We start from the raw sequence: 15,344 nt of genomic DNA on the forward strand, positions 1-15,344 counted from the left end.
ACGTATGGAAGCTTCCGTCACGACTGATGACCCAAAAGCCAGAAGAAACCAAACTAGTTGGAGAAGAAACCAAACTAGTTGGAAGCAATCAAAACTAGTATATTTCATCCAAAGAAACTGTGAATAATTTTGTGAAACCAATTTTGTACGATGAGAGAAATACTAACCAAATTTACTCAAAAAAGAGTTTCTACATGTATTTGTTTGCTGATACCTCATGTTCATTGTGCGAAGGTGACAACAAATCCATGTATAAGCTCTTTTTTGAACAAGTCTTGTTAGCATTTCTCGTATTCGAAATGAGTGATATCCTATCAAGTAATTTTTTTTTTGGCTCAATAACAGTAATATTATAGCTAGTTAAAGTCATATATGACTTGCAGGGATTAAAAAAAAGACGGCAAGAAAGAAAGAAAGAAAACATGACACGGAATTTAACGAGAATGGTCAATAGCGCATAAGTATGCACTAAGAAAAAAGGACCTCAGTTTGCCTCAAGTAGAGACTATACAATTTGTTGAATGTATATATAGGCTGCAGGGTTATGCTAAAAGAAGAAAATGCAGAAAGGTCATCTGGTGCATATGGTTGAGTGAATTTTCCCTAAGGGGAATGGAGAAGTTACAAGGAGGTTTTGATGGTGATGGGAAAGAAGAAGAAGGGTATGATGCGGTGGTTGTGGGGTCCGGCTACGGTGGTTCTGTGGTTGCTTGTAGGTTGTCCATGGCAGCTGCAGGCATAAGGGTTTGTCTACTTGAGAAAGGCCGCAGATGGGAATCTAAAGATTTCCCAACTGACAGCTTCAAGTTGTTGTCATCTTTGAGGATGGAGAGCCGGAACCTAGGCCTTAGTTTTGGATCCAAGGATGCGCTGATCCAGGTCTGTACACGTGTTTCCTTAAATATTTCAGGTTTCCATTTTCCACAATTACTGTTTTATTCTCAATAGCATGTGGTATCCTCGGGTTTAGAAGGTAATTCGGTTCTCTTGACGAGTGATGAGAGAGATAGATACATAGTTGTATATAAAAAGAATAAATAAGTAGAAACTGTATGGAGTATGTGCATATAAAATCAATTTTCTTTTTTCAATGAGGATGGGCGAAATCCGGTCATTATAAAATTAATCTTAATAAAAGAAACAAAGTAGAAACATATCATTTTGTGATTTATTACGGGGATCAACAAATGAAGTTGAAAATCAATAGCCTGAACAAAACATGTCGTATGTGTAGGTATACGAGCAAAATGATTCTGTAGCAGTAGTGGGTTGTGGGCTTGGTGGAGGCTCACTGGTGAACGCAGGAGTTATGATGCCAACGCCAGTTCGGGCCAGACGACATCCAAAATGGCCAAACGACTGGGAGAAGAACTGGGATCACTGTGAGGCGTCTGCTGCAGCCATGCTCAAAATACAAAGTATTCCTGTGAAGTTTTCTGTTGGGCAGGCCTTGGAAGATATCGCCATAAAAGAAGAGGTCGGAGAAACTTCTGAGACTTCTGTGAAGCTGACTGTGAATTTTGACTTTGAAGATCAACGTCCAGGAAGCACTGAAACTTCGAAACTTCAAGAGATGGGGAGCTGCTTGGCCTGTGGAAATTGTGTTTCTGGATGTCCTTATAATGCCAAAGCTTCTAACGACAAAACTTATCTACATTCAGCAATCCAGGCATGTCTTATCTATAATCATCCCCTTATATGATATTTAATTTTTTTTTGGTTGGTACAATAAAAATATATTTAGGCTCATAAATCAGCTAACTAGGATTTTTAGGCCTGATCCGGCCATGATGGCTACAAGTTCTAATAAAGTCTCAGTGTCAGTGATAACCCTATATATGCATGAATTAATATTTAGGATGTCAAGAGAGGTTTATATCTTACCATATAAGTTAACCACTAAAACCAATACAAATGTTAACTTCTTGTGAAGCAGGCTGGATGCATTGTTAAAACTCAATGCCAAGTGCAGTATGTGATTAGAAACACGTACGACAATGAGGGCAAAAGTGGCAGTAGAAAGAGAAGATGGCGTGTTTATTTGAATGAGATTGATTACGTGACATCCGATTTTGTAATCCTATCAGGTAGGAAACAACAAAAGTACTACGTATACCTTGTGGACATTTTGGTCTCCATGGAAGATTTTAACAAGTTAATTTATAGATGTGTTTTTTTAAGGGGGAGTTTTTGGCACGACTGAGATCCTGTTTCAGTCACAAATGAGAGGGCTGAGAGTTTCAGAAGCTCTTGGCTCAGGGTTCAGCTGCAATGGAAATAATGTTGCTTATCTCACGGGAAGCTCGACGCCATTGAATGGTTATGGACTAGATAAGAAGGAGCTCTTTAAGATTCCATTTCAAGCAAGGCCAGGACCCTCCATCTCAACATCTTACACTTCATCAATGGGTTTTACAATCCAGGTTTGGGGACTTCTTAGTTTATACTTTATTTATTGTCTTTTGGTTGCTAGTATTAATATTTTAGCAATGCGCGCACTACAAAAAAACAATGTTAATAGTCACTGACATCCGTCACACATGATGAGGAATCATAACTATTAGCTATTATTATTAGGTACTAATAGTGCTTTTAGTCACCTCATCCTGTGCCACATGGTGGTTATTAATTATGTTTCTTGCGCCAAATAGTGGTTATTAATTATGTTTTCTTGTGTGTCGTGAAAAATCTAGGAAGTCGATAGTTGGTTAATTTCTCCTTATGATCAACATGCAGAATGCTATACTTCCAACAGCTTATCCGCACCTTCTATTCAAAGGAATTTTAACCTATGGATGGCCTGGTGGATATTGGGTTTTTCATGGGATTTTAGACAAGATAAAACTTGCAATGGGTTTAAAAGCAACTCAAGCAGTGGCTCTTCTTGCATTGGGACATGATGAGAGTGATGGCAAGATCATGTTAGAGAAGGGCACCAACAAAATCAGCTTTATCCCACCTCGTGATCCCCTTCTCCCACGAAAAATCAAAGTCTTTCAAAAGCTCACTCAGAAACTAGGAGGAGTTCTCTTCATGTCAAAATACCGGAGCACAGCAGTCCATCTTTTAGGTGGGTGCAATGCATCATCATCAGGTCCTTCACATGGTGTTTGCAACCCCAAGGGGCAGATTTTCGACCCTCAGGCCACGGTGCATCCAGGCCTCTACGTGTGTGATGCTTCTTTGATCCCATGCTCCATTGGCATCAACCCATCTTTTACTATTGCCACTGCAGCTGAGCATATAAGTAGGCACCTTGTGCAGGATGTTTTGGAGTACAAGATCAGGAGAGAAGGTACTAATAATCTTGGAGGTGTTGAAGATCCAGATTCCTTCATTGAGAAGACTAAGACTATAGATAATGGCCGGAGATCGGTTGTCACGTTTAAAGAAACCATGAGAGGTCACGTTGGGGGCATGCCATGCATAGCTTATCTCAAAATGAAGATGAACCCTCATGGTGAGGACCAGAAGGACTCTGATATTGAATGGAACTTGGGTACTAATATTCATGGGAAATCTCATCCCCTTCTAAGAGGGAAAGTTGGAGGGCATGTAGAATTTAGAGGCTTTGAGAAGGATAATTTACATATCATAGACGGGGATGTAAATTTGTGTGAAGTAGATTCCAGAACTCCGTACACACACTATATGCGTTATCATCTTCATCTTGTGGCATCTACCGGTTCAAGGTATATACGAAGAGTAATATTCTCTTGTTAGACTTATTTTGCTAGAATGCGAGTTTGAACCATACATTTTGACCAAAATTCAACCTGACTGTATATGTTAATTCTGGTATGCAGATATATTCTAGAGGGGAGAAAGATAATGAATCCTTATCTCCTTGCATCATATGCATGGAGGGAAGCTACCACACTCCATGTGACATTTGAAAAAGTTGCCGACAAAAGCTCAAAGAATGATGATCATGACAAGGTCATATTAAAAGGGGAGCTTAGTATTTCCATGATGGAGCTTCTTAAGAGCCTCGTGAGCTTTGAAGGAAACAAGAAAGTAAAGTTCTTAAGCCTCCTCTCAGGGACTCTCTTCAGAACCTATTTCTTGCAGATACCTCGAGGTAGCCAAGAGCACTTTAATCTGTCAGATTGTGAGCATAAATATTCTTATCCAAGCAGCACTCTTCACGATATAAAAACAGGTATGTGTACGTCGCAAAAATTTGAGTTCAATCGAAATGATTTACCAGCCCGAAAACTCAAATCTATGTGTGCATGCAGAGGATGGAGTGGTTATCAGTTGCAGGCAATGGAAGTGCCAGCAAAGTTTGTCAAAACTTAGAGGATCAGATGAACAACGAAACCCGATTCTTCTTGTTAATGGATATGCTGTTGAGAGTTACTGGCTGCCAACAGAGCCAAATGACTTGGTCAGAACTTTGATTGAAGAAGGGCATGAAACATGGCTGTTACAATCAAGGCTGCATGTTCTGAATCCTTCGAACACTTTTACCCTTGAAGATGTTGGAAGATTTGATATCCCTGCTGGTAATTAAAAGAGCATAGATCAATCATATACATTTATATTTCTTGAGCATTTATTTTCTAATTGCTTCCACTTTTCTGAATCAATAATTTGCAGCCATTAATAAGATGCTTGAATTGCTTGGACCAAACGTAAAGGTGCATGTAGTTGCACACTGTGTTGGAGGCTTAGCCATACACATAGCTCTCATGGGAGGTCATGTCTCTGCTAGCCATATAGCTTCTCTGTCTTGCACCAACTCTTCCATGTTCTTCAAGCTTAATGCTTTGTCCACTGTCAAAATGCGGCTTCCTCTGCTCCCAGTGAGCCCCTCTCTCTCTCTCTCACTCAAAGTTCAGGTGTTAGATTTGGTAATGTACTCAACGAAGGATGATTATCTAATTCTTTATAATTTATATAAATGTATGTATATGCAGATATCAATGTTGATACTTGGAAATAACAAGACACTTCCTCTTGTGGAAACATCAACATCACCACCAGTGAGCTCACGGCATAGGCTCCTGAAACTGATAGCCCTCCTGATACCCCGGTATGAGAGATGCAGATGCAGTGAATGTAAGGTTGTCTCCGGCATATTTGGGAACGCATTCTGGCACGAAAACATAAGTCCAACAGTGCACCAGTGGTTGAACAAGGAAAGCTCAACAAGGCTTCCAATGGCAGCATTTCCTCACCTCAGAAAGATATGCAACTCCGGTTTTATAGTGGACAGCAATGGCAGCAACTCCTATTTGATCCACCCACAAAGAATGGCTCTCCCAACACTCTATATATCTGGCGGGCGGCCTCTCCTTGTGACACCTCAGACTTCTTTTCTTGCTCATAAATACATGAAGCTGCACCAGCCAGGGTTTAGGCATGAGAGGGTTGTTGTGGAGGGTTTTGGGCATTCGGATTTGTTGATTGGAGAAGAGTCTTGCGAGAAGGTGTTTCCTCATATTTTGTCTCATATAAGATTGGCTGATGGTGATGAGCAGCAAGGAAGAAATGTTCATATCAATGTTGCTGAGGGGAAGAAAGTCTTCTCTGATTCAGAAGCTAATCAATATCAATATGAAGAAGGATTTGGAATTACTTGGTTCTCTCCTTTTGTTGTTCTTCTGCTGGCTTTTTTGTTGGTTTCTCTCTTGGCTCGATTGTTTTTATAATGGTTTTTTTCATTTGGATGGAGAAGAAATCTTTATAAAAAGAAAAAAAAAAAAAAATTAAAGTGTATACGTTGGAGATTTAATTTTAGAGTTTTTTTTTTTAATTTTTTAATTTTTTAATACAATGAAACACTGATTCAATACTGAAGTTCTTTGGTCAAATTTTGCCTTTTTTTATTTTTTATTTTTTTTACATGAGAAGGAAGAGGCCCAAGAGGGAGTCTTGGGCCAAAAAAATTGCAATTGGGGCTTGTTGTTATGGGTTTTAATTTGGCTTAAACAATTAGACTTTGAAGTTTTTATTCAGCATTAGTGTGAAAAAAAAAAAAAAAAAAATATATATATATATATATATATCAAAAAAGAAACTTTTGCATCTAACTTTTCTTGATGAGGGTTTTGCTCTCACATATTCAAAAAGTAACATTGTATATAGTGCATAAGCCACCTGCTCAACTCAAGATTCAAAACAATATTTTCACTTATAAAGTCATGAAACCCAAAATAATGATGAGACAATAATAAAACACAAATAGTTCAAAACCTGTTCAAGAGTCGATCAAAACCACACAAAAATGGCACATAGGGTTTGAATTATTGTCATGCACTAGGGTTTCAATTAAAAATAGTGAAACCAAATGTGGGTCCCAAAAACATTATGGACCCCAGCTCATGCATGTGGGACACGTGCAGCCACAAGCATTGTGATCCCTTCTTTTTTTTTTTAAAGTCTCCCTTTACAATCATGAAAGTTTTGGTTTTTGGTGTGCCTTGGCATAAACCCATGTGAAAGCATACAACCATCCATACATTCTTCCCATGGGTTCTTCAGATGAGAAGGTAAGATTAAGATCACAAACAAAACAAAAATCAATCAACCCAATAATCTCTTAAGGCACCCAAAACAAACCTCTCTCTCTCTCTCTCTCTCTCTCTCTCTCCAATAATAGGGTGGAGGTTCTTCTTCCCAAGGAAGCTGCTGTTTTCACATGGGTTTCCCATCTGTTCTTAGAGCAGAAATAGTAGTATTTGTTGAATTATAAAAAGTGCCACTATATGACATTACCACTATTTTTAAATGTACTGCTCTACATGTGTCCATGTGAAAATTGGCAGTATAATAACAAAGAAGGAAAAAAAGAAAAAGGGGAAAAAAAAAAAAAAAAAATTTAATCTGAGAGAAGTGGCAGTAGGTGGGGCTTAGCTCAGACCACCACTGATGCACATCACTTCCTTCCATTTCCTCCTGTTTGCTCCTCGCTTTTTCCACTCTTTTTTCCTTTATAATTCACTTGGGGCACTCCCCATTGGGTGTGTTTTATAGAATTTTTGTTTAGAAGTGTAAATTTTTATTTTTATACAAGCGATATTAAAGTAGAGAGAATCGAATGTAGAACCTCGAGTGTAAGCATAAATACTCGTAACCACTTGAGTTACAAATGTTCCTAGAGAATGTAAAACTACCAATCTTTCAAAGGGGGGTGCAGTGCACTAAGTAATAGGAAGGTGCCCTGCATATTAACATTGAGGTATGGGTATGGCCCGTATCAATTTGTAATATATTTAAACAGAGAGCAGAGTTTTTGGCTTTGTTTAAATGTTTGGTTCACCCTGTAACATGGCAAGATTCTCTCGTATCAATCATGAGGAATAAATGACATGTTCATTTGAGTTATTGAGTTCTAATTAACCATATAATTCGATCATGGGTATGAACTGGCCTTGCTTTTTTTATTCTTTTTGAGACATTAAAAAGTGGGAAAACGAAGGTTCATAAACTCTGTAAATTTTTTTTAATAGCAAACTAGTGAGAATTATCATTTGGGTTTGATGTTAGCAAATACACACGCTTGATATTTTTCTTTTTAATCATGCGATGATGGATCCATTTTAGGCACAATATTTTCTGAATCTTTGTCATACTTAGAATAGAAGTTACCCTATAGAACAAGCTGAAGCAGGAAAAGCTTGAGATGAAACCAAATCATTCATGCATGTAACTTTTGGAGTTGGTTCCAACACATCCTTTGTGTAAGGCTTAAGATAAAGTGGCTTTTAAGAAAAATCTGTCCCAAACTTCCATGTCCCAGGTATAACTGTTTTAAGGAACAATGCCCTTCAAAATTACGGTTAATGTCTACTTTGATATTCGAAACTGCTGTAAATAAGTCTTGTTTTAATTATTGCTCTTGAACATAAAGATAGTATGCATGTAGCATTTCAACTTCCCAAATGCATAAATCAACTTATGGGAATGAAAGAAAAATTTGCATAATTGGGTTAGGTCAATCGACCAAGAGTAATGAGTCTGTTTCCTTACACTCAACTTTGAATCCCATTTTCCGTCGATTAGATTAACTTAAAAGTACATTATCGTTTGCATCACATTGGTTTTCCAATTTGAGTTCTAGAAATTAAAAAGGTATGATCCATTTCTTATTGGGATCAAAACTTCCCCCAGTCCCAATACTGGATAAACCCTTTTACTGTTTCATCCTATTAGTTTTAATTTATAAGAAATAATTAGATAAGACAAAGAATTACGGGAAAAAATCAAACAATTTTCATTATGGGATTATGATAACTCACTCAAGTTGACCAAATATGATAACAGATAAATAACAGAAAGAGAAAGAACACTTAGACTGCATGAGAGAGAGAGAGAGAGAGAGAGAGGTATGACCACATTCTCCATCCCATGTTTGGTGTCGGAGAAACTTCCAATAAGTCCAAAGCTTTCCCCGTCATTACTTGCAGTTAACAGCTATTGCAGTGCCCAAGATCTCACGAGCCCTTTAAAAAAACTATTATTAGAAACAAATCAATCCACCAATTCAGTTATTGTTTATTTATAAACCAACACATATACATTAGCCAATCTTCTTTCCACTACACTCTCTCACCTTCTCTGTATCAGTTTCAGAGAGTGAAAATGGTGGAAAGTCAGAGAGATTAAGCCAACTAACAAAACCCAAGCAGCATTGCAAGATGCATTTGAAAACCCAGTTCTTGATTTTCTTCTTTTTGTGTTGTTTCATTGGTTGTTCTTCATTTGGTTTTGCTGCTGTGGCTAATGATGAAGTGTCTGCTTTGCTTTCAATAAAAGCTGGTCTGATTGATCCACTGAACAGCCTCAAAGATTGGAAGTTGCCAGAAAATGTGGCTAAGTATGAAGCAGCTCACTGTAATTGGACTGGTGTGTGGTGCAACTCTGAGAGGCATGTTGAGAGGCTTGATCTCTCTCACATGAATCTCAGTGGCCCTGTATCAGATGACATCCAATGGCTCAATGGTCTCACTTCTCTCAACTTGTGCTGCAGTGCGTTTTCTTCATCTTTGCCAAAATCCATGGCAAATCTCACAGCATTGAAGAGCCTTGATGTCAGTCAGAATTCACTTGTTGGTGACTTTCCATGGGGGCTTGGGAAAGCAGGTGGATTGAAAACATTGAATGCTTCAAGCAACAACTTCTCTGGTTTTCTTCCTGAGGATCTTGGCAATGCCACTCTGCTTGAGACTCTGGATCTTAGAGGGAGCTTCTTCCAAGGCTCAATTCCAAAGTCCTTCAAGAACTTGCAGAAGCTCAAGTTTCTTGGGCTTTCTGGGAATAACCTCACTGGTAAAATCCCATCAGAGCTTGGCCAGCTTTCCTCATTGGAAAGCATAATTCTTGGGTACAATGAATTTGAAGGTGGAATTCCAATGGAGTTTGGGAATCTCACCAACCTCAAGTATCTTGATTTGGCAGTTGGCAATCTTAGTGGTGAGATTCCAGCTGACTTAGGCAGGCTTAATCTACTGGAGACTGTGTTCTTGTATAAGAACAATTTTGAAGGTAAAATCCCACCAGAAATGGTAACCATTACTTCATTGAAATTGCTGGATCTCTCTGATAACATGTTATCAGGGGAACTTCCAGCTGAGATAGGTGAGCTGAAGAATTTGCAGCTTCTGAATGTAATGTGTAATCAGTTGTCAGGCTTAGTCCCTTTGGGACTTGCAAGTTTGACTCAGTTAAGTGTTCTTGAGCTATGGAACAATTCATTCTCAGGTCATTTACCAAGTGATCTTGGTAAAAATTCCCCATTGCAGTGGTTGGACATCTCATCCAACTCATTCTCTGGTGAGATTCCATCAACATTGTGCAATAAGGGCAATCTTACCAAGCTCATCCTCTTCAACAATGCCTTCACAGGTCCAATTCCGGTGAGCTTATCGACATGCCTTTCACTTGTCCGTGTTCGAATGCAGAACAATCTTCTTTCTGGGACAATCCCAATCGGTCTTGGCAAGCTCGGCAAGCTTCAGAGGTTAGAATTAGCAAATAACAATCTCACTGGTGTAATCCCAGATGACATTTCTTCTTCTACCTCACTTTCGTTCATTGATATCTCTAGAAATCACCTCCATTCTTCTCTTCCTTCTACCATTCTTTCTGCTCCAAGTTTGCAAACCTTGATGGCCTCAAATAATGACTTAGTAGGAGAGATCCCAGACCAATTCCAGGACTGTCCTTCACTTTCAGTGCTTGATCTCTCATCAAACCATTTCTCAGGAACCATTCCAGCAAGCATTGCTTCATGTGAGAAATTGGTAAGCTTGAACCTTAGGAACAACCAATTGACTGGAGATATCCCAAAATCAATCTCCATGATGCCCACATTGTCCATTCTTGATCTATCCAATAACTCTCTCACTGGTGGAATACCAGAAAACTTTGGAATCTCTCCAGCCTTGGAAACTCTCAATGTCTCATACAACAAGCTAGAAGGTCCTGTCCCAGCAAATGGTGTGCTTAGAACAATAAACCCAAGTGACCTTGTGGGCAATGCTGGTCTCTGTGGTGGTGTCCTCCCTCCGTGTATGCGAAATCCAGCATTTACATCAAGGCATAGGAGCTTGCACACAAGGAACATTGTTGCAGGATGGGTTATTGGGATTTTATCGGTTTTAGCAGCTGGAATTGCACTTTTTGGTGCTCGATCTCTGTACAAAAGGTGGTATTCTAATGGAAGTTGCTTCGAAGATAGTTTTGAAGTTGGCAAGGGAGAGTGGCCATGGAGATTGATGGCATTCCAGAGGCTTGGTTTCACAAGTGGTGACATTCTGGCTTGTGTGAAGGAGTCAAATGTGATTGGAATGGGAGCTACTGGGATTGTCTATAAGGCGGAGATATCAAGATCAAACACAGTTGTGGCAGTTAAAAAGTTATGGAGACCGGCAACAGACGTTGAAACTGGAAGCAGTGATGATCTAGTTGGGGAAGTGAATGTCTTGGGGAGGCTAAGGCATCGAAACATTGTTCGATTATTAGGATTTCTGAACAATGATACCAATTTGATGATTATATATGAGTTTATGCACAATGGCAGCCTAGGAGAAACCCTGCATGGCAAGCAAGCAGGGAGGTTACTTGTAGATTGGGTTTCAAGGTACAACATCGCAGTTGGTGTCGCTCAAGGTCTCGCTTATCTCCACCATGATTGTCACCCACCAGTCATACATAGAGACATCAAGTCCAACAACATACTACTTGATGCAAACCTTGATGCAAGGATTGCTGATTTCGGGTTGGCAAGGATGATGGTTCGAAAAAATGAGACAGTTTCCATGGTGGCTGGATCGTATGGCTACATAGCCCCTGGTGAGTTTCTACCTTCTAGTTTCACATCTTAATCTTTTACACATTTCGGTAAGTTTCTTGTCACTAACAAGTTTGTGACTTTGTGTTTACTTGATCAGAATATGGATACACATTGAAGATTGATGAAAAGATTGATATCTACAGCTATGGTGTGGTTCTATTGGAGCTTCTCACCGGAAAGAGGCCATTAGACCCTGAGTTCGGAGAATCGGTAGACGTTGTGGAATGGATTCGGGGGAAGATTAGGGATAACAAGAGTTTAGAAGAAGCATTGGACCCCAGTGTAGGAAATTGCTTGCATGTTCAAGAAGAGATGCTCCTAGTCCTTAGAATAGCATTGCTTTGCACTGCCAAGCTTCCCAAGGACAGGCCCTCAATGAGGGATGTCATAACCATGCTTGGAGAGGCAAAGCCTCGGAGGAAAAGCATTAGCAACAAGAATGAAGCTTATGCAACCAACAAAGACCAGCCTGTGTTTAGCACCTCACCTGTAAATGGCCTTCTCTAAGGACAGTCATTTTGAGTTTCCCTATTTGGCTGTTAATATTTTGATTTTTCATGCTGTATGTAAGATTAAGATTGCGTTTTGTTAATGTTTGTAAACAATAGTTCATATATCTCATTATTAGAATAACATCTCAAGTACAAAATAAGTCAGAGCTTAATTTTTTCCAATCTGATTGACATTTTATTCTTACAAAACATTCTGCATCTGTTCGCCTTCTTTTTGGGTCTGGTTGGTCTGTATCAGAAGTTGTGTAAAATTTCAGTTTCAATAAGCCCCGCAACAACATTGATCATTCTCATTATCAAACATCTTATCTCCATTAAACAAGGGGAATCGAAAACAGCCCTTCTGCTATAACAGGCAGAGGGATTTGAGTGCGTCCCCCATATATACAACTTCAACAACATCATCACCAAAGTATGCAGCATATGTATATATATAGTACTATGACATCGAAAATTAAGATGGCTGTGGCTTTGAAAAAGCAGGGAGATAACTCTCAGAGAAGGCATACCAAGAATAAAATGAAATAACATTTGATAGCAACCAAAAATGAACCCAAAAAACCAAAAGGTTTCTCTCTTCTTTCCAAAAGCTCCAACTATAAGTTTCATCCACTTTGTACATCTTCAACCATAAGTCGTCTCTTCTTGCTATGTTATGAGAAATGGATCTATATCGGCTGGCATCTTTGCCTCACATTCTTTTCCTGTAGCCTTGGAGCTGCAAATTAAACTAACAGAGTCAGTATTGGGTAAAGCAGTAGCTTTCGGAGGCAAAATTGATGATTCATTCACATCTACATACCAAGCCCATTAGCCTCAGATGTCCTCATAATTCTTAACCTCTTCACAGTACCAAGAAACATCCTGAAGGCAAAATAAGTAAAAATGAATAAGGTGTTGAGAAAACCAATAACTCAAAAAACCATATACTGTAGTCAGAGATGGGTTTTAAAATTTTTGATACCTGATTCTTCTAAAACAGAATTTATAAGAATTAGATGAAACAAGCACAATTACTGAAGTCAACTATAGTATTTCGCGTGCACAAACACAGGCCCCAAATTGATAAGCTTACCCCCAAGGAACATCTCCAACAAGCATCCAGTCTCCATCTTTGTCTTCATAAGTGAGCACAAACTCAAATGATCCATCCAGCAACTTTGATGGTCTAGTTGCTCCTGCCATTATACCGTGCTCCTCCTGACCACCTGAACCTGAGTATAGATAACATACAACCATCAGTCAAAGTGAAATAAAGACTTCGTCCAGCTAATATCAATAAATTCTATCTTGTCCAAATAAAAACCATACATTTTGATTGATAGATAGATATTATGCATATGACATTTATCTTGAATCCCAACATATTCAAGAAACCAATAACTTTCAACTTTCCTATATAGAAAAAATTTGGCCAATAAAAAACTCAATTTTCATTTTTTCTTCATTTAATTGGCATTCCAAGAGAGCTTGGTAAGATGATGCCACAGTGTATAGAAGGATCATTGTGCAACTCAAATTCGAGTAGCCTGGATTTTGAAACAAAAAACTAACAAACCCTATGAACTCTTCAATTTTGAATATCAAAATATAAAGGCTAGAATTACTAACGTATTGAGTTCAGATGCATAGAGGGTCCATCGAACATATCTTCCAATGTTTGTGCTAGAGCTTCATAGCAACTCTGTGCACTTAGATTAACCTTCCGCCCAATTGGAGTTCCATCCATATTCACCTTCACAAATAGGGAGGCCCTCAGGTGCCCTTTCTCCTTAGCATTTCCACTGTTTGCCTTCCCTGCAGTATTCTTGCATTCACTTTTCTCATCTACTGAGTTAAATACTTCAGTGGATGAAGATTTCGCTTGGGTAACCAAACTATTCATTCTATAAGTTCTGATTGGAGGCCATCCCACAACCTGACTGCTTCAACCAACAAAAGATACAATCAGTCAAGAAAACAAAAACGAAAAACTTTTAAAAAACAGAAGAAAATTACCATAGCTCAATACATAGGACTCAAGGACAGCAGCTAATGACCACTATGCAACCCATATTTTTTCAAACAACAATGAAAAGAAAAATAGCTACTTTAATGCTTCTGGGTAATTACAAAATCACAAATACGATTGTGTGCGTAATAATGTAGAACCATAGTGTTGTTCCGATATACACGAGTATTATAACTCCTAGATGTAAACCAATGCTTCCATCAAGGATATTTAGCATTGTGCTAAGCAAGCAGAGATTATTTGCCTCCAGACCAACTGCCAATATGGAATACTAATTATGAAGTTAAAGGATAATGGGGATTCCTTGTCAGGATGCTAGGTTCTTAAATCTAACAACATTTCCTAAAAATAGAAAGTATGTCATAAAATCAAATCAAGGTTAACATGGAACAGAACCACGTTTGGAAAGCTATAATGCTAACAATAATTTATTGTGTGCAATAAGAGAAGGAGAAAGCCTAGAGTACCTAAAACTAGAACATCAATGAATGAATGAAACTTTAAAACAAAAAGGCCAAAAAAACCTTTTTTTTCCGAGTCAAGTCTTACCTGGCACCATTAGCAGCTGCCACAGAATCAGCACTTCTCTTGGTCCCAGCTGTGACATTAGCACTGCTCAATGAAGAAGAAGATGAGGACGACGAAGAAGCTGATGATGAAGACAAAGATGAACGCACAGAAGGAAAATCTTTAGCAGTCAAGATCCTAGCATATTGACCCCTTGGGCCTTGTTGGGCCTTCCCTAGACAGCCACCACCACCTCCACCAAGGCTCAACCCAAGACAGAGCTCAAGCTCAGACTCATCTGGGCTAGAAGAGTCCTCAGAAGACATGGCCAAGTTGTCTTCTCTAGACAGCGTTGACATAATCAAAGACCCACCAGCTGAACCTCCACCTCCACCACCACTACCCAAAACACCCTCCATTGAAATCTTTCACCTTCTGACTCAAATTCAATCACAAAGCTCAGAGGCTCAGAACCCAGAGGTTACTTATATGCTTGTGCCTCTGTATAAAAGAGCAGACAAGGGTTGGGTTCAAGAGAGGCTCAATTTGGAGAGGAATTTTCAATTACAGCAAGTGATTGAGATGGAAAAGGAACAAAAGGAAGAAGTGGGTTTTGCTTGGGGCAGTGATCCTTTGCGCAAATTTACACAAAAATCAAACGCTTTGTCGGCCGTTTCTGCAAATTTGTGTGCACAATTTGTTGAACAAAAAATGAAAGCTTTATGCTTTGTTTGGTCGGTTTTGGGAAAGAGAAAGAAGGGCAAAAGGTAGGTGTTTGCCTTGCCTTGGTTTGGTGTGGGTGGTGTTAAAACGAAAGAGGATGGGGTCTACCCATACTCATTGCGGGAGGGACCCACCTCTGTCTACTGTCTGCTTTATGCGCCTCCATCAATATCTTTGCTTGCTTCTAGACTACCTCAATTTATCGTTCTCGTCTGACGACACCAAACTTATTACTTACTCTCTGCTCTCATTTTTATATATATAGAAGGTTTTTTTATTTTTCTGTTAT

At 39.0% G+C, this 15,344-nt stretch overlaps 3 protein-coding genes across 4 annotated transcripts; 2 read left to right on the forward strand and 1 right to left on the reverse strand.

Annotated features, from left to right (window-relative positions):
* On the forward strand, positions 590 to 5,978 carry LOC18768674. The gene is made up of 9 exons (XM_007199222.2): positions 590 to 879; positions 1,235 to 1,669; positions 1,937 to 2,087; positions 2,182 to 2,423; positions 2,737 to 3,692; positions 3,807 to 4,162; positions 4,242 to 4,508; positions 4,603 to 4,808; positions 4,923 to 5,978. Exons 1-9 carry the CDS (start codon positions 613 to 615, stop codon positions 5,655 to 5,657), a joined length of 3,615 nt encoding a protein of 1,204 aa, XP_007199284.2. The 5' UTR covers positions 590 to 612; the 3' UTR covers positions 5,658 to 5,978.
* LOC18768808 (MDIS1-interacting receptor like kinase 1) lies at positions 8,324 to 12,368 on the forward strand. The gene is made up of 2 exons (XM_007199632.2): positions 8,324 to 11,301; positions 11,400 to 12,368. The coding sequence occupies exons 1-2, from the start codon at positions 8,646 to 8,648 to the stop codon at positions 11,807 to 11,809; spliced, it is 3,066 nt and encodes a 1,021-aa protein (XP_007199694.1). The 5' UTR covers positions 8,324 to 8,645; the 3' UTR covers positions 11,810 to 12,368.
* On the reverse strand, positions 12,102 to 15,122 carry LOC18768825 (auxin-responsive protein IAA11). Of its 2 annotated transcripts, none has more exons than XM_007200390.2 (5): positions 14,375 to 15,122; positions 13,426 to 13,736; positions 12,890 to 13,028; positions 12,617 to 12,678; positions 12,102 to 12,532 (listed from the first exon to the last, which is right to left on the reverse strand). In XM_007200390.2, the coding sequence occupies exons 1-5, from the start codon at positions 14,749 to 14,751 to the stop codon at positions 12,483 to 12,485; spliced, it is 939 nt and encodes a 312-aa protein (XP_007200452.1). In that variant the 5' UTR covers positions 14,752 to 15,122; the 3' UTR covers positions 12,102 to 12,482. The 2 variants fall into 2 exon arrangements, with proteins under 2 accessions (XP_007200452.1, XP_007200453.1); XM_007200391.2 differs by having other exon boundaries at positions 12,108 to 12,532; positions 13,426 to 13,739; positions 14,375 to 15,116.

The sequence above is a fragment of the Prunus persica genome, chromosome G8 (assembly GCF_000346465.2).
Source record: "Prunus persica cultivar Lovell chromosome G8, Prunus_persica_NCBIv2, whole genome shotgun sequence".
Taxonomy (NCBI): Eukaryota; Viridiplantae; Streptophyta; class Magnoliopsida; order Rosales; family Rosaceae; genus Prunus; species Prunus persica.

Excerpts from the sequence above, each read along its gene's own strand:
- LOC18768674 (XM_007199222.2), top strand. The coding sequence starts at position 613 with ATGGAGAAGTTACAAGGAGGTTTTGATGGTGATGGGAAAGAAGAAGAA. Across the intron at positions 1,670-1,936 it reads ATCTACATTCAGCAATCCAG|GCTGGATGCATTGTTAAAAC; the intron begins GCATGTCTTATC and ends CTTGTGAAGCAG. Across the intron at positions 4,509-4,602 it reads AAGATTTGATATCCCTGCTG|CCATTAATAAGATGCTTGAA; the intron begins GTAATTAAAAGA and ends AATAATTTGCAG.
- LOC18768808 (XM_007199632.2), top strand. The coding sequence starts at position 8,646 with ATGCATTTGAAAACCCAGTTCTTGATTTTCTTCTTTTTGTGTTGTTTC. Across the intron at positions 11,302-11,399 it reads GTATGGCTACATAGCCCCTG|AATATGGATACACATTGAAG; the intron begins GTGAGTTTCTAC and ends TTACTTGATCAG.
- LOC18768825 (XM_007200391.2), bottom strand. The coding sequence starts at position 14,751 with ATGGAGGGTGTTTTGGGTAGTGGTGGTGGAGGTGGAGGTTCAGCTGGT. Across the intron at positions 13,029-13,425 it reads TATGCATCTGAACTCAATAC|GTTCAGGTGGTCAGGAGGAG; the intron begins GTTAGTAATTCT and ends ATCTATACTCAG. Across the intron at positions 12,679-12,889 it reads GTTGGAGATGTTCCTTGGGG|GATGTTTCTTGGTACTGTGA; the intron begins GTAAGCTTATCA and ends TTTTGCCTTCAG.